At 39.1% G+C, this 25770-nt stretch overlaps 2 protein-coding genes across 2 annotated transcripts; one reads left to right on the forward strand and one right to left on the reverse strand.

The window, feature by feature from the left end:
- The first annotated feature begins 1515 nt into the window (after positions 1 to 1515).
- Positions 1516 to 6706, forward strand: PSPH (phosphoserine phosphatase). The gene is made up of 5 exons (XM_009491092.2): positions 1516 to 1798; positions 2483 to 2617; positions 4227 to 4372; positions 5139 to 5287; positions 6599 to 6706. Exons 1-5 carry the CDS (start codon positions 1578 to 1580, stop codon positions 6704 to 6706), a joined length of 759 nt encoding a protein of 252 aa, XP_009489367.1. The 5' UTR covers positions 1516 to 1577.
- Positions 6707 to 10686: 3980 nt separating this feature from the next.
- On the reverse strand, positions 10687 to 25732 carry NIPSNAP2 (nipsnap homolog 2). Its single transcript, XM_075719650.1, has 10 exons — positions 25647 to 25732; positions 21117 to 21256; positions 20993 to 21038; positions 18042 to 18136; positions 16004 to 16074; positions 15456 to 15596; positions 15005 to 15036; positions 13627 to 13721; positions 12697 to 12780; positions 10687 to 11890 (listed from the first exon to the last, which is right to left on the reverse strand). Exons 1-10 carry the CDS (start codon positions 25730 to 25732, stop codon positions 11826 to 11828), a joined length of 855 nt encoding a protein of 284 aa, XP_075575765.1. The 3' UTR covers positions 10687 to 11825.
- Between the last annotated feature and the right edge of the window lie 38 nt (positions 25733 to 25770).

Below are 25770 nucleotides of genomic sequence, written 5' to 3' on the forward strand. Positions count from 1 at the left end.
TTTATACAGACTTTTACCTTTCAATGAAGGACTGTAGTATTCTCTTTTATTCTATACACATGAATAGATAAAAGATGAGTGTGTGTGTTCTATACATTTTTTCAGTGATTATGGTAATTTTTCACAAAGCCTTTTGTATCCCAATATTCACCATATGGTTACTAGTTGTGGGAATAAAACCAAAGGTTCCTGTTCCTGCTCTGACAATTAACTGTTCAGCTGTGATCTCAGTGAGCACACAGAAGTCACCTCAGCAAACAGCACTGGTGCTTACCACGTGTGATCCCTGGATGACTCCTGCCTGGCAGTGAGCTACGCCGGTATTCATCAGCTTCTGCACTTTTCCACAGCAAGGTACATAGCCATCATCTTGCCATCTTCACCGGATGTCTTTTGTATCTGGGGATGCAAAGTTTGTCCAAAAAGGGCAAAAAACAAATGTTTTGTAGGAACTTGCATGTGTAAGACCTCTCACCATCAAAATTCACGATATATAGGAGAAAAATAAATAGCTTAGTGAGAGGAAAACAAAAGATAAAGGTATATAACATGATGAAGGTATGTAACATGCTGTTTGATTATATTATTTCTCTTATCCCAGAAAATGAGAGAACCTGCTACCCAGACCCATTACACAAGACGTCCTGAGAGAAGTCTAGATTAGAAGAGACAACCAAACAAAAGCTTTTACAAAAATCTGGGAAGTGAGATAGATGGAAAGCTGTATTTGTGTTTAAATGTAGATTGGTAAATAGTGAAGTCCACACTGAATTCCCTTATGAAAGGGTGAAGCACAAGGTGAGTAGGGTAGAGTAAGAAAATACCTGATTACACCTTGTGCTTCTGATCTGCAGAAGTAGTGCTCAACAGCACTTTTAAGTGGACAGATATAAAAGGGAAGAAAATAAACTTTTGTCAGGCATTGTAATGGAAACGTTGTGTCATGATGTTGTGATATCTTAACGTGTTGAGTGAAGTTCCCAAAGCCCAAGACTTTATTGGGTTTTATAAAAGACTAATTCCCAGCTAGTGCCCAAATCTTCTGTGCATTCACAGATGATAATATTTAGTTTGTATTAATCAGGACATAGAAAAGGATCTAAACCTTCATGATTTAGGGACAACCACTCACTGATAGGTTTAAGATAGTTATATCTACTGTGATCAAGCATATCCTTAAGGGCTGGGTGTCTTTTACTATCTCCCGGAGCAACTGATTTGACACACTAGACTGGGTCTAATGAGAAATCAAGATTCGTTTGAGTGATGAGGGCAAGATGAGACAGAGAATTGCAAGTCCCACACAGCAGTTGGCACTCTGATGGTTCAGCAAATGCCAAGTATTACAACCTTGAACCCCATGTGAACATCAATGGGCTGAGCCTGTAGAGAGCAAATCAGCAACTAATCAGAGCTCCACGGCCCACCTGTAACGTAAATTGAACATCAGGAGGCAGCAACGGGAGAGAGCAAATCAGCAACCGAGCCAGACCTCCACCACCGCTCGCACTTTTTGATAAAAGCTGGCTACCAGGCTGTGCTCGTCCTTACTTGCAAGAACCAGATCAGTTGCACCAATGGCTCAAGACAGAGTGCAGTACTGTCACTCAGAGAAAGACTTTATCTTGTCCCCTCACAGTAAGAAGGTTCCTAAAAGGATGGCATCCCTCTTGGAGCTGAAAGAAATCTTCCGCAATGCTGATGCAGTATGCTTTGATGTGGACAGTACAGTCATCAGGGAAGAAGGCATTGATGAGCTTGCAAAGTTCTGTGGAGTCGGAGATGCCGTCGCAGAGATGTATGTATATTTGCTGTTTACTTCATAGGAATAGTAGTAAAAAATAAGCATGGATAAGGTTAATCTGTGACAATGAATTTACAATAGGGATTAATTCAACTCTGTCATAGGAGATTATTACAGTTTAAATAGGATTTTAGGAATAGTAAGTGGAATTAATGCATAATGAAGTAACTTCTTTTGGACTTGTGAGGCCACTCAACAAAACTATACTGACATAAATTCTCTAATGTAAATTTCTTCGATAGACTAAGGTCAACCCTCATCATTAAACTTGGCTAAGCACTAGCAAATCTTATTATGAAATTGAGGAGAGGGGGCAACTCTCTTAACACTTCTCTGAGGCTGATGTTGTTTCCATTGAAGCTTATAGGAAAAGTTCTGTTAATTTCAGAGAACAGCACCGGAGCTGCAGTTTAGGAATACTGGTCCCCGTGGCTCTGGTGCACTCACAGCAGTTTTCCTTTGCCTCACTGGTTCTCACAAGAGCTCCGAACTGTGAAGATCTTCTACCAGTGGTTGCTACCAATCTTTTCAGTGTTTCTCCTTTACAACATAGATATGGTTTATCCTAGAACCTATGGACTCTTACCTTGTTCCTCGTCATTCTTTAACTAACTGTTCTCAGGAGAAGCCTCAACTTGTTAAGTGTCACTGATGTGTTTTCTTTGGATGACAATTTAGGACCCGCAGAGCTATGGGTGGCACTGTGACATTCAAAGCAGCTTTAACGGCACGGCTAGGTCTCATACGTCCCTCCTATGAGCAAGTGCAGAAATTAATATCTGACAACCCACCTCAGCTAACACCAGGAATAAGGTAAGCGGATTTCAAATGATCTAATGAAAAAGTCTTCCAAAAGCAGATGGCGTAAATCAACAAAATTCTGTGACATTAGTGAGGCTGTAAGACCATAGAGCTGGTTTAGATTGCCTTCCTACTCCATTTCCATGTTGTTTGTGTACAAAGCTTATATGAGGAGCTTATAATGCCCTTATAATGGCCTGAGTCCACGTCAAGTGGCTAAGCATCCATGTAAAGAGTCTTAGGTGTTAATTGGTGTTTTGGCTGGCAAGCTCAAACTCTGGCTCGAAGATTAAACAGGCATGGAAAATAATCTGTTCAATCACATCTGTTTTTTTGATGGGTGATGGAACTGGGAGATTTAATACCCACTATGAAGTACTGACACGGTCTATTCTGCAATTATATTACCTCTCTCTTAGAAGTCTGTGTGCAGTCACACCCCTGGACTCAGCTTAGGGGATCTAGTGTTCACAGCTACCCATTCTGTACTGAAGTCCCTAAAAGAGTATTAAAAAATCATTAAGGGGAAATGCATATATATATGTGTATTCATTCATCTTTGGGTTTGGGATAAATATTAACTATTTAAACTGAGAAGGATTTTTTTTTTCCCCCCTATTCAAATTGTTTCAAACCACTGAAAAGAATTTCTTTACTACAAAATCTGGCCATGGCTCCAAGTCTAAAGTATTTTTAGCATGTACAGTAGTTTTAGATGATATTATGCTTGTATTTTCTCCTTGAAATGAAGCACATGCTCAGCTTTTTCTGTAGAAGGCATAGCTAGATGTAACTACAAAGAGAACATTGTTTCCTTATTTAGAATCACGTGATTTTCCTTTTCATTCCTTCCCTTTCTTCCTCCTTTTCTATGCAGCCTGCTTTAAGCCTCCACTTTGCATTTCTGCTGTTACTGCTACCACTTCTACCACTCAGCGTTGCTGCCTGCTGATCTTCCTGCTTCCAGAGCCAAATCCCGTAAAACTTTTAACTGCCTTCAAGCCCTGTTGACATTAACTGGGTCCAAAAACTACTTTTTTTTTTTTTTTGAGTACTTTTCTGTAGCTGGTGCCCTCTTCTAAAGATGGCATTGATGTCCAGCCTCTGGGGAACCAACTCTTGAGTTAGAAAATGTTTGCACTTTGCACACTTTTCAGCCCACTTTTGCATTTTGGTGCAGTGGCTTTATGTCCCCTCACATTCCCTACTTTTTTCTGCATTATAGATTCATTTTCTTGCTGTTGTTTTACTGCACTTCAGAAAAAAGATCTGAACTGGATCTGCTCTCATTTGTTCAAGGGAACTAATATGAGCAGTATGAAAGTGTAAAGAAAACATTTCTAGGGAGTACTTGTTTCTGAGCAACGAAATACCTGTTTGTCTCTGACATGATGGTTTTGTTCAGCTCTTTTCAAGCAAGGTGCATGCACAAACTTGCAAGGGAAAGAAGGAAAAGCTTTGGGCAGCAGAGATGGATGGAGCTGGAAAGCAGTACACATCCTAACTAAACCGAGTAACACAAAGTATAGGCAGCCTTATTTAGGAAAGTTGCATTTTAACTTTCCTGTTATCCCTAAATGCTGCCAGGCACTCATGCTTGGTGACTGCTCTTTCTTCTCAGGGAGCTGGTAAGCAGGCTTCATCAGCGAGGGGTCCAGGTCTTCTTGGTCTCTGGGGGGTTTCAGAGCATCGTGGAGCACGTGGCCTCGCAGCTGAACATTCCAACAGCAAACGTCTTTGCCAACAGGCTGAAGTTTTACTTTAATGGTGAGATTCCCTTAGTGTCTCTTTTCTCTGCTCATTAATGCCACTTTTTAGGTTCAAACTGTCAGATATTGGGCTACAGATAATGTCCAGTCTACATGACCTTGTTACCAATCCAGCTAGCTCCAAACAGGAAAATTGCAAGACCTTACCAAAAATAGGAGTTCAGGTCATTTTCCGGACATATGAAATAGAGCTGTAGTGCAAGCTGTGCCAAAGGTAAAGCATGTTACAGCTGTGGACAGCAGAGTTTAATTTTCTCTTGCTCCTTCAAGTTTAAAGAGTTTACTACACTTACCAGCTTTCAGAGGCAAACCACTTTCAGTGACTTTGAGGTATGTACGAAGACCGATGTACTTTAGCAGAGCTGCTCTGGACTTTAAGCTAGCGTAATCAAGCAGAACTGTAGTTAGTGAGGTTGTCTCTTACTCAGTGTTTCACACACTGTCTATACATCATACCGGATTCTGCTTTTTGGAATGTTTACACCAGAATGACTGGACCAGAGTGACTGGAAATGGATTTGTAACACTACCCATACATAGTGATTGTACTTTTGTCTTAGCATTTCAGCTCTTTGAAAATATCCCCACTGAAGACTTGGGTAAAATCCTAGTTTTTATGCTTAGCTTCTAATTACTTTTTTTTGGGATGCTGATATTGTGAGGCTTACAGGGCTGCATGTAATTAGCTGTTTTCTGAAGTAAAGACCATAGGCATGTATCTTTCTTATGCAATGTGTCTAACTTGTCCTTCCACTGTGTTCTAGGGGAATATGCAGGATTTGATGAAACACAACCAACAGCTGAATCAGGGGGGAAAGGAAAGGTTATTACTCAGCTGAAGGAACAGTTCCACTTTCAGAAAGTAGTTATGATTGGAGATGGAGCTACAGACATGGAAGCCTGTCCCCCTGCTGTAAGTATTAAGGAACTGGAATTCTAGATTCCTTTTGAGCAAAGCCTTTGGGGACAAAAAAAAAAGGTGCAGTTTGAATTCTTTATAGGACTTCAGGGAAGATCTTTAGCACTTCCCACAGCCTAAAAGAGATCCGTGTAGGTAGTTTTCCTCTAGAAAGCCCGCATCATGCAATGGTTGATTTCTCTCAGTTCAGACAATCTCAGTAAGGGTGTCATCCTCTAAGCTAGGCTGCTGGCTGGATCCAGCAGGACTGTGCAACAGTCTAGCATCTTGTCTCAAATCAAGCTGATATTATCACATCTGCCTTTCCCCTCTATGTCCCCACAGTAAGTGCTTCCTTCTGTGCAGAGGTCTTACCTTACCAAGATCCTGGTTCTAAACACTGATTAATGGTGCCAGACCATGAAGGTCTGGCACAGATCTGGTGCACGTTTACCTGATATTGGCCTAGCAAGAGGGTTCATCTCACTGTACAGTGATGATACCTTTGAAGATACCAGCCCTGACAGGGTGAAGTAATAAAAACATGAATAGAAAGACAATTTTTATAAATGGTCATTTCACAGAGGAGAGATCTTAATTCTGTCTCCCCTTTAGCACCTTTCTCTACATAAAAGTACCCTTCTTTGCCAATGCTGAGGGACAGATATCCCAGTGCATGGAAATGCACAGGAACAAACTCTGAGAGCTACTGCTGATCTGAGTTATGACAGCTGGTCCCTTACTGTTAAATATGTGTATGACCAAAGCAGCTTAGTATTTGCCTACCTAAAGGCAAAAAAGCAGCAGTGGAAATTTTGAACACTGCACTTTCACTGCAGATGGTTTTCTAAGATGTAGAAATGATGATTGTTCCTGGTTAATGATTGAAGACATGGTTAATGTTTACTTTTGGTATCTATCAAATGAGGTAAACAGAGTTAAGATAAACAGTATAGGCATAATTGTGAGATGCTGCATGCATGTTTGAATGTTGACTCATTCTTGAATAGTAAGGCCTTATGTTGCATCACATTTACATCAGATTTTCAGTAAAATCTCAGATCTGAACAATCTTGAAGTTATGAGGCACTGGGACACAACTTTCCTATTGGAACAAAACTCTAATAACCAAAGTGGTGCAAAATTAAATGTTAACTCTTGTTAATAAATTTGAAAAATGAACATGCAAAGTAAAATAGGGGAAGAGGCAGGGAGAAATACCATAATTTCAAAATCCAATCTTAAGAACAAACTTAATTGCTGAGAAGCTCCATTCCTTACATGGGACTGCAATAATATATGTACCCATTCTTTCTGTTTTGCCAGGACTGCTTCATTGGTTTTGGAGGAAATGTAATCAGAAAGCAAGTGAAGGAGAAAGCTAAATGGTACATTACTCACTTTGACGAATTGCTAAAGGAACTGGAAGAATGATAAATTATACAGTAAAATAATATATTTAACAACTATAAATCCATTATACAACGCAATTAAACATATATTTGTTTGCAAAGTTGTGTTCTGGATTTTTTAATGATTCTGGGTGTTGGGTACCTTCCTCTCTGGCCTGAAACTCGTGTTGCAAATGGCACCATTCTACTCAAATATTTGTAATGAAAATGGTACGGTTTTTTAAACATTTTTTTCAAGGTGGAAGAAGTCAGCTGATTATTCACTCAAGTGAAGACCAAAGGTAGGAAATTATCAATAAGTTAAAAATACCTTAATGGATTTTCCCCTGGTCAGTGTTGTGTATCTATTGTTTCAGAATCATTGAAGCTAATATCTCTACTTATTTTGGGTGGCAAAAGAAGAAGGGGGCCACAAACAAGAAGTTTGTCTAATCAAGAATAATAACAAATAACAATAATATAGTCTAAAAGGTAAACAGTATGGTTAAGTACTTTCCATTCCAAAGAATCTCAGAACTAGGTTAAACTAGGTGAAACAGACAGGTAGGAAACATTACTAAGTATCTCTGATTTCATTAAAATATGGCTACAGAACCTGAGATGTCACCTGTTAATGTTAACAGCTAACATCACTGTTACTTAACCTGTAGTCTGAAAGACATGAGATGCATGCAAATCTGAGATATATGCAATATTCATCAGTGGTCAAGAAGCATATTTTAAGGCAAGTGATATAGTGGTTCCCATACCTCATTAAAATACTTTAAACTCAACTCCAGAATGGTGACTTTGTAAAATGGTCACACTGTTAACTGTTTTATTTATTTAACAATCCCCCCATCAACTTGTAATTGGATGGAAGCTAATTCATCAACCTTTAAAAAAAAAAGGTCTACTCGTTAAGAAAATACTGTGAAACTTACCTAGTCTCTTCCTCTGCCTCAAGTGTGGACCCTTAAACTCTTTGTACTAGAAGTAAGTCTAACCTGTTCTAAGTTAGTACTTCTCTGAGCTTCAGCTCACGAATCCTAGTTTCTTAAGGATTTGTCTTTTGTGGCTGCAGTGTCTGATCCAAGAGGGTCCTTATACAGAACACACTTGACAAATGCTGCCTTTTTATCAGCAAGTTCCTGACAACTCGTCTTTTTAACCAGCTTTGCTGAAACATCATGGTACTTTTATTTCCCTGACTTGTAAGAATCTCACCTCTGATAATGAGAAAAGCTTTACTAATGTTAAAATGTATGTCACATCTTCCACTTCCATCCATGTAGTACCATCACAGGAGAAAGAGGACTAGTTATGACACGATTTGTGCTGGGAAAAAAATCTATGCAGGCTCTTATCTTCTGGGTGCTTACAAATACTCCCAGTATTTTTCTGGAAACTGAAGATTAGGCTGAGTGTGCTAATTCTCCTCCATCCCACCACATACTTCACAGATGGGAAAAGAAACAAGTGATGTGCCTACTTTTACAAAATCTCACACTTTCTCCACAAAATAATCACAGGTTTTCACAACTTGCACTAGATTTCCTTAGTTTAATAAGATTAAATCAAGGTGCAGTGAGAGAGCTCCTGTCCAGTTGTTTAAGCATCACCAACAATTAAAACAAATACTGGTTCTGTCCATTCTGCGACATCATCAGAAAGGATGTAGGGGAAAGAGGCACTAACAAAGCCCCAGAGAATGATGACTGGCAGCTCTCAGTGATGCCATCTAATGTTTTTGGAAAAAAACCTGAGGCAATAATTGTTTGAAGTTACAACAGCATTTGAATACTAGAGAAGTAGAAGGTTGAAAAGAAAACAAACACAGAAACAAACTTCTGATGGCTTTTTAGAGAAAGACAGACATATAAACAGCTATACTGAGTATCCGTATACAGAGTTTAAAAAAATTCACAAAAGCCAAGACAGATGATAGTTGGCAGGCTGCTCACCAGAACTGTTCTGGGAGTATTAAACATGATCTCTTTTAAATTCTTCCTGAGAAAAATCTCAGCCAGTTCCAAGGGCAGCTCATGTACAATCATGCTTTTGTTTAGTCAAGACTGCATGAGTAGAACAAGTATAAACTCTTTCTGCTGTCATTCAGTGTGTTCCTCCACAATTCTACAGTTATGAAGAAGTGTTTCTATTTGCTGCAGTTTTCTATTGAATTAAAAGGCCACTAAAAAAAAATCTAACATCCAGCTAATCAGCTATAGCTACAGGCGCTGATCCTACAAACACTGTGACATGCTTCACTTTAAGTATATGTAATTTCACTAATGCCACAGTCAGAAGACTGTGCAGGAGCCTCTGTGCCACAGAGATGTTAACATTCACAACAGTATCTTCTGCCAGTCTGAGTGCTATGGAAACACGGCATTGTGCCAATGATTTCACAAGAGCTCTTTAGGTCTGACTGGTTTGAAAAAAAAAATACCACCCCCCTTCCACTGGGCAAATATCAAGCCTGACCTCTACTCCAGGAGGTACCAAAAGGATTACTTAGCTTAGTGAGTGGCTAAGCTCTTTTGTCTGTAAAATACTGGAAAAAAACAGGAGGGTAACAAGCAGTGTGAGGGAAGTTTCAATGTTACAACCAAGCTACCGATTTACCTGAACATATCCCACCACAGTAGAGCAAAGTCTGGAGAGTAGCACACATCAGGCAAGTAACATCTGGTCTTCAGGTGGGTCTCCTGACTAAGAGCATGGGGAGGCACACCGCTTCATATAAAGCCTTTTATTTTAATGTGATTATTCAGTGAGGCAGAATTGCTTTAAGTTATATATTCAATTTGCATGAGGGGACTTAACAGTTTGCACTCTCTTCTAGGAAGACTACAGGACAACTAAACTGGAGTTTTAATTGTGTCTTCATTACAGTGGAACAAGAACTGGTAATTACCAGAGACCCTTCCAGGCATTGCTCCCCACTTTCCAACCACTGGAAAGTGACTTCAGTCCTGAATTCTACAAATTCTGCTCTAAGAAATGCCGAAGTATTGCTAGTCAAAGGAAGAAGGCAGACTTGGCCATGAGATTAAGAGGGAAAATCACAACAGTGTTCACAACAGGGGGAAACCAACTTCAGAAAGGGCTCAGGCAAAGGGAAGCAAGAAAAGATTGGTGTAACACTACTGTTATGTTCGGTGAGTTTACATAGTTATCTGTAACTAAAATAACAGGAACAGCCAGAGCACGAGTTTGAAGCTCAGAATGACAGAAGGCACATCCATAATACATTAGAATACCACTAGTGGGAATTCAGATCCTAGGTAGTGTATAAAGACTGAAGAGACTTGTGCCATATGATGTCACTCCACAGAACACGCAGTTATTCCTTAGACTTCTTATTCATGCAAAACTTCATGGTCCTTAAACAAAAGGAGCTCTGCCTGACTGAATTTAATTCCTAGTGCCCCAGCTGAAGGTAAGAAACACAGATTACATCACAACCCACAAAACCCTGTAACTCCAAAAATGTTTTTCGCCTTTTGTCTCTGACTGAGATTGCTGGTTATGAGCGGTAAGTTACAAGGAAAATTCCCTAGGAGCAAGAAATATGGGAGCATACTGGGAGAAATAACAAGGACTGGAAGCTGATATTGTCATACTTTTTAACTTTTGCAGCTAAACAGTAGTCCCAAAAGTCTGGAAAAATGACAGCCCCAGATGATAGTACTGCTCGTGACTGATTTACAAGAAGGAACAGCTGAAGTGATGTACTTGACCCACTGAGTAAGCCAAGCTGAGAACTTTAAGCTAATATAGTACAGAATTTTACTCAGTAAAATCCCATAATTGGTTGACAACAGGAAGAAAATAAGCAAACAGACAAGAATCAGATCAAATATTGACTTTGTTCAAGATGAAATTCAAGCCAACGCAAGAGTGCAGTGTATTTCACATGGAAAGAAAATCGAAGAATTATTCAAATTTTCCACAGTAAACACTGCAGGATGAGAGAAAACACAGGTGGTGCAATACATATAAGGTGCCAGTAAAATGTGAAAATTAAAAGGATTTTATTGACTGATATGTTCTTCCTGAAAACTCATTGAAATGTACAAACTGGACATTCAGTAACTGATTTGTACTTTCTGTATGTTACACTGATTCTTGTAGCCACTTTAAAGAGAGAATATTTTCACTTACAGGATGTTCACATCACTGCAGACACCAAAAGTGTTGATATATTCTAGTCTAAAAGTGAAACCAAAATAGAACTGGACATAATGGTACACCGCTTTATGCCAATCCTATTGACTCAGCATGCGCCAGTTTCACACATCAATTCGTAAGTACCTACTGTACAGTTAGTGAAACACCTGACCAAGCATATGTCTGAAGTCATGATTGCTTATTAAATTAAACCCCTTTTCCTAGACTTCCAAGTTATTTGTGGAGATAAATGTATTTAACCGAACTCGATTCCCTGCAGAATGTTCAGGCAACCACGTCTTGTCAGTCTCTCTTTGAAAACTGTAAGTCATACTTCACAAAATTAATTTCAGGTGTAGATATCTACACAAATGTGCGATTAGTTTCAACAGGCTTCAGAGTCCTTGCAAAACAGAATGCCCTATTCTCTGTCCATAAGCTATCACCTGACAAACAGTATTATCCTCAAGTAATGACTGCCTATTTGTAAATTTAGAGCTACTTACTGATTTCGGGCCTGCTAAAACAGCTAGGTGTATTTCAGAGCTGCCTGAGGGCTTCAGAGCTTCTAATGTCAGAACTCCCGTATTTGTTTTTAACATCTGCAGTCACTATAATGCTACACAAAGGCCAGAGCAACTGTAACGCTCCATTCTGTTGCTGTTACTGAACACTGGGCATTGTCTATGTAGCAGAAAATATTAAACACTGTATGCCATACTTAACCTGAGGAGCTGTCTCACAGAGGAACTCATATATGTCTTTGTACTTGTTTTCAATTAACCAACCTTTTAATTACAGTCCTGTATTTCTTTTTTTCCTGGTACAATCCTAAGAGACATTAGATTCTGAAGAAAAGAGGTCTCTTTTATAAGCTCAATACAGTACTTTTATATTTCAGACTATGATATACAATGTATACCATAAATTAACTTAAGACAAATACTTGTCACTTTATCTATGTAGGCACAAGTAAATCAGTGACTTTACTGAAGCGGAGAAATCTTCAATGGTATCATGATTCTGGACTCCATTTCCTGAATAAGGGGCACTGAAAAAAATTGAGACAGGGTTTAATTTCACTAACAGATCATTAGCAGTTCTGCACACTCAGTTTGAACAGATATTATTGTCTTCAAATTACTCTCCTAGCTAGTGCATGCCAAGTCATCAGTAACCACCAACATTCCTGTAACTGAAGCATAGTAGTTTTGAGAACAAGTGATCTTTTAATATAATGTCTGCTCCTTTGAAGACAAACATCTATTCCTTTTCACCACAATGAAAGTTATCTTACATTTTGCCGGTATACTTCCTTTGAAATGTACCCTATGGAACCAAAATCTGACATGCTTAGCATACTTTTGTGAGTTTTGGTATGAAAGCTATCTTTGATCTCAAAGATCTCCTAGCTCCTAGCTCCTAGACTAGTTCCAAAGTCTAAATTCCCTTTTCAAAGGAACGCACTTAACAAGGCTCCTGTATTTCACGAAATATTAGAGGTAACAATTTAATATAAAGATAAATTTCACTATTGGTTCCCTAAACTTTTGAACACAAACTTAAGCATTTACACAAATCTGTTCTTCTACAGGAGAGGTACTTGTATAAAAATTTACTATTAAGGTAGCAATTTTTTAGCAATTAGGCAACTTTTCCAAGTTTGTACAATCAGTTGCAAAAGTCACTTTACAGCTTAGTGAAATGTCCCTCCTTTCCCTTACAGTACAAAAAACGATACAGACACACACACACCAGAGATGCAAAACTTTTATCGTTGTGCAATGTACTGAAGAACAAAAATGATGGGATGCACAAAAGTCTACTTCCAGCATTCCAACGAAGTTAATAGGTTACCTGTGTAATAGACTAGTTCATCCCAGCCAGGTTTATGCCATGCAGCATTCCTTATATCTTCTCTGGTTTGGAGATCTTTGTAAGCTGGTGGGGGAAAACAACAAGCACAAAGCTTAGAAGTAACTCCTTTTCCTTCTGCACATGAACAGCTCCCTTAAAAGTATTCTAGTGCATAATTAGGAGGCTGCAAACACTGGGAAGGAAAAAAGTCAGAAGTTCTTCTCCACAAAAAGAAAAAGCTCCCAAACGAACACAAGCAGAAGGAACTGGGGAAGAGAGAATGTCTTAGACACAGGTAAGACAGATAATGCGACAGAGTACAGTTCTACATGAGTGGTGTCAGATTTCTAATGCTGGAATATAATATTCTGAATTGTTGCGATATGAAGATAATACTGCATATTTTCTAAAATAAGTATTAGACAATGAGTTTCTTCAAGTTGAAAAAAATCCTAACATGTGAAAAGCAGCTAAGCATTTGTGGAGACTGACACACAGAGAAAGCCAGAACACCTGATGTAAATAAATGCTTGAATCTCCTTTTTGTAGGTGTGCTATATACAATGCTTGAAACTAAACTGTAAAAACCTGACTTCAGCATGAATGGGGATGGAGAAAAGAGATGGCAGGACATGGCTTGTCATGCTTGTATTGCTGAAAGCAAACAAGCAGTCCCTAATAAGAAAGAGCCATGAGAAACTGACGGAAACAGAACAAAACATGAAATGTTCACTTCTGCTTGCTTGTTTGAAGAATAAAGTTACCTACACAAAAATTAAGAAAATCAACATTGTTGATGTAAAACAAAAAACAACCCAAAACCCTTTTAAGACATTCCTTTGCCTTTTGTAAAAACCTTGTCTCCTGGGCAAAGTCAACAGTCTGTTAGGGGCTGATTCAGTGAGAAAAAAGCAGAGAACACAAATTTACCCCAAAGGTGATGAACCATATACAGCTGTCCAATTTGTGAGAAAAATCCTCCAACTGCTTCATTATTATCCTGTCGGAAACGAATTGCACGAGCCCTACAGAAGAGCAAAGCAGCCATTAAAACCAGCAGATCTGGGCAGGAAATAAGTGATAATTGAAAGGAAAACAGAGTTGAAAGGAAGCCAAAATATTAAATAGCATTTGCAGTACACTTCAGCAATTAGAAATATGAAAAAAATCTGCAATACATCGTTTTTCAGCACTAAGTAATTAAAGTATACCTATGTATCTTGTTAGAATGAGTTAAAATTGGAGGCCTACAGTTTCACTAGACTCTGCATTAATCATTCTTCAATGTCAGGTTCAGTATAAAGATAATTGCTGGAACAGTGTAAAGTGGCAGGCCATTTTTATAGCAGGTTCTAAAAATAAATCCTTGAGTTTCAGGCGTATCGTCTTTGCCACACTCATTTATCACAGACTTTGTGGTAGCGGAATACAACTTTTTTATTCACATAGACATTTGCTATGCAGCTGTCCTATGCAACACTCCATGATTTGTTGCATAAATATGATCAGTATTTCTCTTAACTGTATATCTGTTGCATCTTCTAAACTAGACAGGCTACCGCTATAGGTATGCCTATTTTATAAAAATTCTAAATTCAGTTTACTTTACTCAAATTACTGTAATTAAATAAATTCTATCAATGACAATGACACATCTAAAAATCCAAGTCCTCACCTTTGTCAAAATAATTGAAAATACTCCAAATTGTTTAACTATCAACCATTAGAACTGCAAGGACAGTGAATGCAAATTGAAAGAAACTTACACTGATTTAAATAAGACAAAATCAGAAGTATACACCCAACAGAAGACTGTCTCAAATGCTTTTAACCTATATATTAATACACAAAGGTGCTGCGCAATAGCTTTTCAAGAAGCAACTTGACTTTTAAAGATTAAAAGAGCCAAGATTTAGCCCATTTAAACTAAAAGTAAGTCAGCTTCTAGTGGTCTTGTAGAAGTTGTGAAAGATCAACACAGTCTCAAGGAGTTAACTGCCACCCTTCACCAAGCAGTGCTTTCTGCTGCAAATAAACGGTTTCTGCTATATTACAGCAAACTAAAAGGGTTATGTGAAGGAAAGCCAAACCACAGAGCCTAAAATGTTGTTTGCACACAGAATTCCTCTTTCTCTCCTCAAAGGATAAATTAAGGGTCAAAGAACTATCTTACAAGTTGCATATGTACATAAGCAGGCCATTAACTGGGTGACTAAAATGCTTTGGTACCATTCTGCCACCTCCACTTCATGATTTTTAAACATACATCTCTCAAATAGGAGAACACAAGTGCTAAAGCAACACTTACCAGTAATTTCCCCACTCAATCATTGTTCCAGGCTACAAAAACAAAACAGACTGTTAAAACTGTAGTTTAAAGAAAGTTAGAATACTTGGACAGTTTTCGCAACATTTATGTATGGAAAACACTATGCATTAATAAAATCACTTTCTTCAAGTGATAACCGTATTATAATAATGTGTAATTACTCTGTTTACTTACTATATTACTTCTTAGTCATTCGCCTGAGGTTTTCTTCAAATGAAAATACAGGGGTTTCAGCCCTGCAGATATTAGTATCTTGTTGGAGCCTGCCTTCGTTTTGTACCCCACACTTTGAGAGCAACAATGACTCAGACATCAGCTTTGATAAGAATCAGATTTTTAAGATGAGGTCTGTTTTCCATCTACATTGCATAAACATGCTTTGAACATTTTATGACAGGATAGAGCTTAAAAAATAAAAATTTAAACTTACTCTAAGTTGATAGGATCTCAGTTCATAAATATTAGGCCCCTCTCTGGGAACAGGTTCATTCCAGAAACTAAACTCCAACAGTAACTGGTTCTTGCGCGAGAGAAGCATGTTACCTCTTTCTTTGCGAAACTCTGTGAATTCCTAAAAAACAATGTGATCGGTGTCAAACTGCATATTATGCTTCAACAACAAAAAGCAGTATACCATACAGTGGCTTAGATTTTTTTTTTTAATGCTATCTTGGGTTTTGGGGACACTGAAATCCTTTAAATTGTAAAGGCATCTAATTTCCCCTAGCCTATTTGAAAATTTCAAGTGGCATGTTTACACAGCACTAAGTGTAAGTGTTTTATAAAGTATTCAGGTATTAAACCTCAGTATTTCTGAATATGAGAATAAACCCTTTTCCAAAGACGTTTCTAAATTTGTACAGGAAGATGAGACATTGAAGTAAAAGCAGGTATCCAAATGTGCAGTTTTTTATTCTGACTATTCTTTGTTCTCTTCTGAGTAAAATACCAAATTCTAATAAAATCAATGCATTTTACCTTATTTTGACGGAGTTTACTCATGACCTCATTGAGAGCTGGATAGCCTCCCTCGTATCTCCACAGATGAACTGAAACAGAAAAAAAGGAAGCTTTCTCAGGGATGTCACAGACCAGTGCTAAATCTTATGGAATATCACAGTATAAAATGCTCTTCAGACTACAGAATTATACAAAAATAGAAATCAGGAAACAGCTTTAAAAATAGATTTTCATTAAAGAAAGCACTACACTTTGGAACATTTTAAGAATAATAGAATCATCTGCTTTTTGAAAAGTTCTTTTGGAAAATTTTGCAACCTACTCTAAAGATAACAGGGAAATTTCTGAAAGGACTTTTTGTTGCCGTGCTACTAAGATGTGATGACTTTACATGACTGTAGCTGAAACTGAGATTCAATTTAAGAGGATGAACTAATTTCAAAAATATGTTTTACACCAATTTTATCCAAAAGCAATAGCGGGGTAGACTTTTTAGTTCAATAAATTACTCAAGCACAAAGAGCAACACACTTTCTGTAGGACATGAAAAATGATACAAATGTTATTTTTGAGGTAAACATTACATTTTAAAAAGCAGAAGATATGTGAACATGCTAGAATTGTTACATTTGCTAGGGTTTTCCCCATAAAAACAATTTCAGAACAGGTATCTACATCTGAGTTTGTTCAAAGCATTCTCTCTTTAATAAATCATAAAAAATCCCTTTAATAAATCAGAACAAGATTTGTTTACAAGCACTTAATATAGCAAGGCAACAATATTTCACTTCAAAGAGTCACAAAAGCTATTTTCTCTCCTCTAAAGCAGACCTGCTTAGGAGAGTGCACTGGAGACTAATGTAAGGCACTTCACTGTGATAGCAGATTCATCCAGTGTGCCTGCTTCTGCTGTTTTATCCCCAGGGCAAATCTGATATATCCACCTAACATTAACACAGCCTGGGCACAAGTACTGAACAAGTCAAAAACCCATAATCTGCTTTAATACACTGCTAGAACTGTTGCAATAACATTTTCAAGGCAGGCTATGGATGCAATTACACATACAGTCTGTGTTAATACGTTACAAAAGCAACGAATGAGACTCAGCTAAGATATTCTCATTTCAGTTGTCTTCTTTCCCCAATTTCCTTTCAACTTTTAGAATTGTTTCTCAGACGTTTGGTTTATCTACTGTTATTTCTTTGCATTTGTTCAGTGTCAATATTGCAATATGCTGTGAATGCAGGAAAAATGAATGTGTACATGAGTATATTTGTCAGTAACGAAGCAATGACATTGATACTAGCATGACTCTAACAATGGAGCTACATAACAAATATCAGTACACCACTTTGTATTTGTGGCTTCCCATTCCTTCAATTTCCCAGAGCCTAGGAAATTTTTCAGGTTTTTTCCCTACACTATACTCTTCATAGTTACCTCTGTAGCAGCTCTTCAGTAATTTCCAGTTCCAATATATTTTCAATCTGCATAGTTAGGCAGTATCCTTATATGAACATGAACAGAAATATTTTCACTTTCTTCCAGTAAAAGCCTAGCTCATTGTTGAGTTTACAATGCAATCACTTTTTCAGATGGCATGAATGATTTGCATTTCATTATCATACAGCAATTACAGTATGAAAGTCTGAGTAAAGCTTTTATACTGGCCAATGCAAGATAAACTCTGCCTTTGTAAGCCTTTGCCTTTACCCTAAATATTCAGGAACATGATCTGTGCCCGCAAAACATTTCAGGACCACATTTTACAAGCATTTCCCAAAACCTGGAAACTTTCTACCACCTGGAAAATATGAAAGTGTATTAACAATAGGACAAATTTTAGGAATTAATGCTTTACTGTCAAACTCAACAAGACAAAAAGCAAGCACTGTAAATGTTAATGACTACTGATAATTGATGCACACACACCCTCGCTGCATATACATTGCTAAAGGTTTACTATCAACAGAGATCATTTAAAGAGAAGAAACCTGCCAAGCACACGTTTCACTTGTATGGTTTTACATTCTGTTGTACTTCTATCTCCTACCAGCCTGATCTTGCTCTCCGTACCACGTGTTCCAAGTCCCCACCAGTGCACATGGGTAGTGTTTTTCTTCATGAATCTTTGGCAGCACCTCTTGACTTGAAAACAAGGAATACAGACACTATGTTGCATTTCCTTCAGGGAGGCTACAGTTGATATGTATAACAAATCACCACACGTTTATCATTATGGTATGAAAATTCACAAGCTCTACTTTTCAGAAGAGAAAGCTGAAATACAAAAATCTGCTATACAGGGGAAAGATAGCTGCACCACTATGAAAAATTAAGGTAAGTGTTACCATTTCTTAGACTGTATGACAAATACTCAGCATGGTAGAATTCTTTCGATGCAATAAACTATGTCTGTCACCTAAAGGGTTATCCAACACATTAGAAAAGTAATTATTAGGATGTCTCACTTAGAGAAAATGCAGCCTAACTACACGGGTGATTTGCTTTAGGAAAAGCTTTTCTTTACCAAGGGAGGCAGAATACACAACAAGAGGAAAGGACAGTCTTCTGTACCAATTACAATGCTATTAATTCTGCTGAGCTGAAAGAATAAAAACGAGTATTTTGCTAGATCAAATGATGACTGTACTTCACAGTATGCAGGCTTATTGCTTTCTACCATTTCAGAAAGTGGTCTTAGTTTGAGGCAACTTACCCATTAAAGCATACCCATTAAAGGCCTTAAAAATACCTCTAACACAAAATTTCTGTTTGACTATTTCCAGTATTTCTAATATTTTTAAAAACTTTAAAAGCGGCCTACATTAGCATTAGTAAATTAAGTTTTATCAATTGCTGGCTCAGTTAAGACAGCTCTCATTGCACTGTACTTTGATGAATAAGTCAGTTAGTCTGGTTGAACTTTACCTTTTAATATTTTTCCCTGAATAATTACCCCTCTTACTCAGTTTGGCTCAGAGGCAATGAGTCTCTGCATGGTATCAAATAATAGGAAGTAAGCTGATCTTGGGCTGGGAGTCATTAGATGAGTTTTCCTCTTGATTCTGCCACTGACTTTCTAGACAACCCTGAGCAAATCTCATTACCAATTTGTACCTCAAGATTTCTCAATACACGGTGTAAATAATATGACAGAATGACTCTCCAAAGATGTTTTCAAGGATGTTTCACCATCAGTTCGTTTTTGCAAAGCATAATGAAATCCTAGAAAGGCAGCTTTAAATGGGAATGTTAAATTATTACAATAACCCTAAAATATATTTTGTTGCAAATTACAGGAAAAAAACACTCACGGAATACCTTATGAACACCATCTTTTTCCTTTTTTAAAAATAACTGCTCCTAATTCTTCAGAAGGGGTCCTTAACCACAGTGATTCATGAAGTACTCTCGTAATTGTCTTCATTACATTATGTCTTTATTAATACATGATGACCAATCCTTATTCTGATTTCATACAGAATAAGGAATTAACCTGTTCATCTTTAATTTAGGGAGAGGAAGGAGGGAAGTTCAGAGAGGCTTACTGGTTTTTATTACTCCATTCTTAAGTTTTCTCCTTCCCTGGAATACTTAAATTTGCTTTGGTTTGGAAAGAATAGATCTAACCACACATAATTAATGTGATTGCTGTCAGCAGTTTCTTTCTTTGCTATTGTCTCTTTCCTTGAAAATAAAAGCCTCTGCTTTCACTCAACATTTAAGTAGCTCATGAGATAATGTGGAGAACTGGTTCCCTGTCCTGTATGTTTATATTAAGCTTTTAAACAGAAAGCTGGTTGAATGCCAATTGTGCTTCTCTGTGGATTTATTTTTTTAAACAAAAAAGCTAAAAATACCTTATGATTGAATGTTATTCTAGTGGACTTCTATGTTTGTATAGCAAGGAAAACAGTTTTGGGTTATCTGGCCCCATTTCAAAGCTGGACACATGTAGGCACAGAGATGTTGGATGACCTACTCATGGCTGCACAGCCAACCAATAACACAGTTGAGGACATAAACTGGGAGTTGTGAACTTCTTCCCCACCCTCCAGCCCAGCTGGTGTTCTCACCAATACATCACACTTAAAAAATTGGTTGCAGTAGGGCATTATTATGCTAAGAATGTCTTGTTTAACTGACAAGATGATCACTGTCCATGAGAAAGCACTGCTGTTTCAAAACATGTGAGGCTCACTACATTTCCAAATTTAAACATACAGTTCTTGAAAAGGCAGTTGTTCTGGCTCCAGAGGAGTGATTATGTAGGCAGAACAGGACTAATATTTCTGCAATTTTGTCCTTAAAGGAGTAAATTTAAAATGTTACTAATTCATACATTTTATAGAGCTGTAACTTTCTGGAAAACCCGTAACAGTACTGCTCCCTTTGGAGGATATCACCCCCATGCAAAGATCTTATCCAAGGAGTTGCATAGCTCTTTAAGAGTAGGTCTCAGTAGCAATACTTTTGTAGAAGGATATAGATGAGCTGAGAAAAAGTCAACTCCTGGGTTTTTAAAATCTCCTCAAACTTATACTTCAATTTAATACTGGCATGTAGTTTTACTTACCGGTGATCTCTCCCTTTCCTTCCTGTATGCAGACAATAACCACCCTCAACACATTCCTACATGGCAGCTGGAGTGGGACATGCTAGCATACTAGGATCTACCCGCATGGACCAGCAATTGTAAGTCAATTAAGGGAAGGGGGAGAGCTGTTCCAACAAATGTCACCAATGTTTTCACAAAAGGCATCATCCCAAATGGCAGCTTAGGAAAATGACACCTTCAAGAGGGAAGGCAGGGGGTGAACTGAGTAACGTATCTTTTGCCATCTCTCTCCAAGAATATGATCTATTTAACACCATACCCTGAAAGTAAAAGCAGAATTTTTCTACCTCCCCTCTAAATAATTATGATATTTGCCAAGTTTCAGAACAGCTTGTGATCAAATCAACGTGTCTAAAATGTGAAAACATAATACGCAGACTTACCAAAGCTTGTTGTAGGCGTCTAGACATTCTGGTTTTACATTGTGAACTGAAACAACAACATTACATGAGAAATGCAGGAACAGAATAAAGAAATGGTAATGTGAAATATAAAAATATCACTCACTCTGTAGTTTATACAGACTGCTGGTCTCTCTTTTGGCTAGAAGGTTGGAGTGAGCGTCTTTCCTTGGATCGACTTTGCGAACAAATAGCGATTTTAACCAACTTTCTTCACGAGGTCTGCTAGCTGAAGATACCAGCCCCCTACATATTAACAAGTACATTACACTGTCACTGAGCGTGTCTTGAAAATGCCCACAATGCACAGAAGATAGGCACAATCAAGTTTAATGCAAACAGTATCATAACACACAGTTACATACCCATCTGTTACTAAAACTTTCCATTGAGCCACTTCCTAGCAAGGTAAAGGCAGTTCTTTCCACACTAAGATTTACCCTCTCACAAACCATTTCACTACAGAGCCAAACAGCTAATCATACACTATCCACTTTTATTCTTTGTGCACATGGCAGGGAATGGGTGGATGGCTGATTTTGCTGCCTATTTATCTTCTTTTTAACCAAGTATCTTTGCTCAAGAAGGCTGGGTCTGTCCTGATGTACACAGACAAGAGTGGAAAAAGAGCAAAAAGACAATGTGCATAAGGAAAAATTTGTACAGTGTAAGTAGGAAAGTAACTGCCATATGTTCCTACGTTGCTTAAATATAGCTCTAAAAAAGGAAAAGTTAAATAGCGCATCTTTCAAGAGAAAAAATATAATGAAAGTCTAATTTGGGAAAAAATTACGAGTGGCAGGAAACAAATATCCTGCAAATATTCCCGTTCCAAATTCTGGCAACTGTACTATGTAGGGGTACAGATCCACATTCTTTGTACAACATTTACAATTTCCCTTTCTTTGAAACAGAAGAATTTCACTGTCTTTTTTAATCTAACCTTTATGCAGCTTCTGCAAGTACACTTCCAAAATAATACCACTTCCCTTTACACCACAGAGTACACAAAACTTTATAATTGATAACTGTGTTCTTTTTAAACAATGTGTTAAAGGAATTATTCTTCTCTTTTCCAACTGACAGAAGACCCCTCAACCACCAAAAATTGTGCAGAAGGACAAGAAAGCCAGTGTATTTAACCAATTCTCTACAATGTATGACAGGGGACCCCAAGCTCAAATGTTTTTTCTTTCTCCTAAGAAGCACTTCCTTCCATTTGTCTCTTTTTGATATGGGGTTTCTGCTGAAATACTAAAATATTTCTCTGACATACTAAAAATGTGGCACTACAGCTGGAAATTTAAACCTTTTCCTGCCTCAGAAATCAACTTTTCACCCTTAATTACTGACTAGGAGATCCAGAAGAAGCTATCAGTCTTCAGCTATAAAGCTGTCTTCCCAATATCAAAAGTTTGTGACAATCATTCCAGGGAAAAAAAAAAAAAAAGTGAAAGAAAATCTTAACTTCCTCCAGGAAAAATCTCTTCATGAACATGCCTGTCTGTGTTACACAAAAGTAGTTCACACTAGCAGTGTTTTTCAACAATCAGTGTTTTAGTCCCAATGTCTGAAAGTAACATAATGAACTGGTTCACCCTGTGGAAGCAGAATGGAGGAAAGGAAAAGTATTTCATAGCAGAGAAACAGTAAAAACCAGAAGCAAAACTGCAGCTGAGATAACCTTCAATGTTAAGAAGTAATTGGTAAATACCTTATTGATGTATTTATTGAAAAGGTGCCTTCTTTGGCCCTAGGCAAACACGCAAACATATTACTGTGCTGAAAGCTAATCACCTGTTCCTGAGTACATGCATTTAAAAAGGGCATTCCACAGTAAGGCTGTTGCTAGAATAGAGGGTACGCAGCTGCCTGGAGTAGACCTATCTCTGATCTCAGCTGGAGTAGGCAAGGCACAGGTGACTGCAGTCGTGTTGTCACATCTACCTCAGGTACCACAGGAACACAAGCTGTCCCAGATGATAGGGGGTAAACCCCACCTAATAAACCCAAGTTGTTTTAAAAAGCTCCCTTAAAGTAAGCACAAATGCTTACTGGACAGCAAACAGGGCTCTAGGAGACAGAACTCAATCCTAGTCCTGCAGTGCTCATTTTTGCAACTCAGATCCTAACTATTGCCCTTTCCTCCCCTTTATTGAATGGAATTAGCAAACTAATATTTAGAACACTCTTCTGTGAGGATCATTGTTTGCAACAAACTTTGAAGGTGAAAGAGACAAATAATCACGTTGCTTTTTTTGTGAACCAGCTTTATCAGCAGCAAGAGTAAGCTGGCGTTACAGGGATAATACTGAAAAGCAAATTACTTTGCTATTAGGAGATTCTCATGACTTGAATGTTAAACTGTACCTAAAACTGGAGGTATATTTTATTTTCAATACAATGAAATGAGTAATACTTCACATTTCTGTAAAATCTTTTACCCAGCAATTGTAAAGTTCCTCATGAACAATGACTAACAAATCATGACTATCCATCTAAATATAAACTTATAATAAAGAATGGTAACAGCTGAAGTTTATTAAAATAGATAGGGCACCAAATCGGAGATGCTATGGCCTTATTTGGCCTTATTAAAAAATCCATATCCTTAGAGAAGTCCTACACTACTGGTGTCATTCTAGACACCCACAAATCAACAAGTCCTGAACTGATTACTGTGCCCACTTGTGTGGGCAATATGTACCCAAGATTAGCTCTGGAAGAGTAGGGACTAAATTCATGTCTTTGGACTGCCAGTTGTGAGTATTAACCACAAATTACTTCAAAACTAATCCATCATCTAAAAGATCTACTTTTAACTAACTTCTTAACATTATGCCCACAATATTATAATACGTGTTCCAAGTAAAATAGATATTGGATCCAAATTGTTCCAAAACACAAATACCACTAACAAAAACGTGAATATACACATAGAATGAACACAGATACACTATATGGAATTACCATCACACTTCACAATTTTTTATTTTCTGGGAACAATACTGATTGAAGAGAGTTTTCATGCAATCTTTTAAGGCACTGCTTGACTTTGCCAGCAAGCTCTTATCATACAAATGTTAACCATCGGCTTAGCTTTCTTGCCACAAAGATTGGGCTGTGGACACAAAAGGCTAACACTGAACAGCTTGCTTAGATTAAAAATGATCATGGAAACACTTCTACCCCGCTTAGCTTTTGTTTTAGCACAAAATATAAACTGGGTGGGAGATACCAGGTCAAATACTTAGATTTTGTAGTAACCCATGTCTGCCTGGGAGAGAAAGAAAAACAACTTGTGTATAATTGACAGTTTTTGATCCGGTCTAAACAAAGTTTATTTGAAACTAAGAAAAACCCCCAAAACATGCACTTAAAGTCTCACAACATACACTCCTCACAACTCTCCCTGTTCCTGTTTTAAACAGCTGCTGCAGTGATGGCTTTAGTCTTGCACAGGGGCTGCTGCCCATTCTGAGGCTTGAGACAGCAGCTTTCCCTGTTTCAAAGGGAGGAAAAAATGCGTGTAGATGTATCCCAGCTCGGGTGCTTCTGCGTCTCCAACACCCAGGGAGCATATGTGTCTGCTTCGTATACCCAACACATGTGCACATCTGTGACCTGAGAGCTGTGTATGTGTGTGTGCACCCTTGCCACCCAAGAGGTGTGCATGTGTCCGACCCTTCACACATCAGACATGGGCATGCAAACGTCTGCACTCCAGAACTTCATGGATGTGTTGGTGCATGTGCCCTGACACCTGGGGGTTGTATGCATGTGCACACACATCCCAGCTCCCACAGGAAATATGAATACATGCGCCCTGACACCCAAGGGGTGCACACACATGCTGGGGGCCATGTGTAGCTGTGCATCATGAAGGCAGAAGACACTGGTGTGTGCAGTTGTGCACCCTGACCCTAGGGAAAACATGGGTGTTGGGTAGGGGTGCAACCTGGCACCTTGAGCATGGAACAGCTGTGCATCTTGACACCAAGGGGTGGTGGTGTGTGTGCAGCCATGCACCCCAACACCGGAGGACATGAGATGCAGGGTGGCCACGCACCCTGTTGCTTGGTGGAGTTGGGATGCTGAATAGCTGTACACCCTGATCCTGGAGGGATATCTGGGTGCAGAGCATCCGTATACCCCAACACCAGGAATACATGTGTGCAGGGTGGTTGTGCACCGGCGATACGTGGCCGCGGGCTGCCGGTGCACCCTGTTGCCTGCAGGGGTGGGGTGTCCGCGCAGCCCGAGCCCGGGGGACAGGCGGCAGGGGCTGGCGGGCACCCCGTCCCCGGCGGGGCATGGCAGGGGTGCGGCGCAGCGGGTCAGCGGCGCGGCCATCATCCCCACCCAGGGGCGGACTTGGGGGAGGGAGGTGAAGGGGCTGGCCTTGGGGCCCATGACCTTGAAGGACACCCCGAGCGAGTCGCACTCCCCGCCCCACGGGAGGGCCGCGGGCCCTGCCCGTCAGCTGCCCCGGCGAGCGGGGCGCCATTTCCAGTCAGGAAAGGCGGGGGGGGGGGGGTCTACGCGGCGGTGCGAGGGGAGGCGCCGGTGGCGTCGGCTCCGTCTCCAGCCTCCCTCGGCGGCCCTCTCCCGCCCGCCTCACCCCCTCAGGGCTCACCTGAGGGCCAGGCCGCCGCCGGGCGGGAGACGCGGCACGGCGCTGGCTCCCGCCAGGCTCCGCCGCAGCAGCACTCGCGCCGCCATCTTGCTCCGGCCGCCTCCCTCCTGGGCCGGGGGGGGCT

The sequence above is a fragment of the Pelecanus crispus genome, chromosome 12, assembly GCF_030463565.1.
Source record: "Pelecanus crispus isolate bPelCri1 chromosome 12, bPelCri1.pri, whole genome shotgun sequence".
NCBI lineage: Eukaryota > Metazoa > Chordata > Aves > Pelecaniformes > Pelecanidae > Pelecanus > Pelecanus crispus.

Excerpts from the sequence above, each read along its gene's own strand:
- PSPH (XM_009491092.2), top strand. The coding sequence starts at position 1,578 with ATGGCTCAAGACAGAGTGCAGTACTGTCACTCAGAGAAAGACTTTATC. Across the intron at positions 2,618-4,226 it reads CAGCTAACACCAGGAATAAG|GGAGCTGGTAAGCAGGCTTC; the intron begins GTAAGCGGATTT and ends CTTTCTTCTCAG. Across the intron at positions 4,373-5,138 it reads GCTGAAGTTTTACTTTAATG|GGGAATATGCAGGATTTGAT; the intron begins GTGAGATTCCCT and ends ACTGTGTTCTAG.
- NIPSNAP2 (XM_075719650.1), bottom strand. The coding sequence starts at position 25,732 with ATGGCGGCGCGAGTGCTGCTGCGGCGGAGCCTGGCGGGAGCCAGCGCC. Across the intron at positions 21,257-25,646 it reads GGCGGCGGCCTGGCCCTCAG|GGGGCTGGTATCTTCAGCTA; the intron begins GTGAGCCCTGAG and ends GTTAATATGTAG. Across the intron at positions 12,781-13,626 it reads TATGGTTCATCACCTTTGGG|CTTACAAAGATCTCCAAACC; the intron begins GTAAATTTGTGT and ends TTCCCCCACCAG.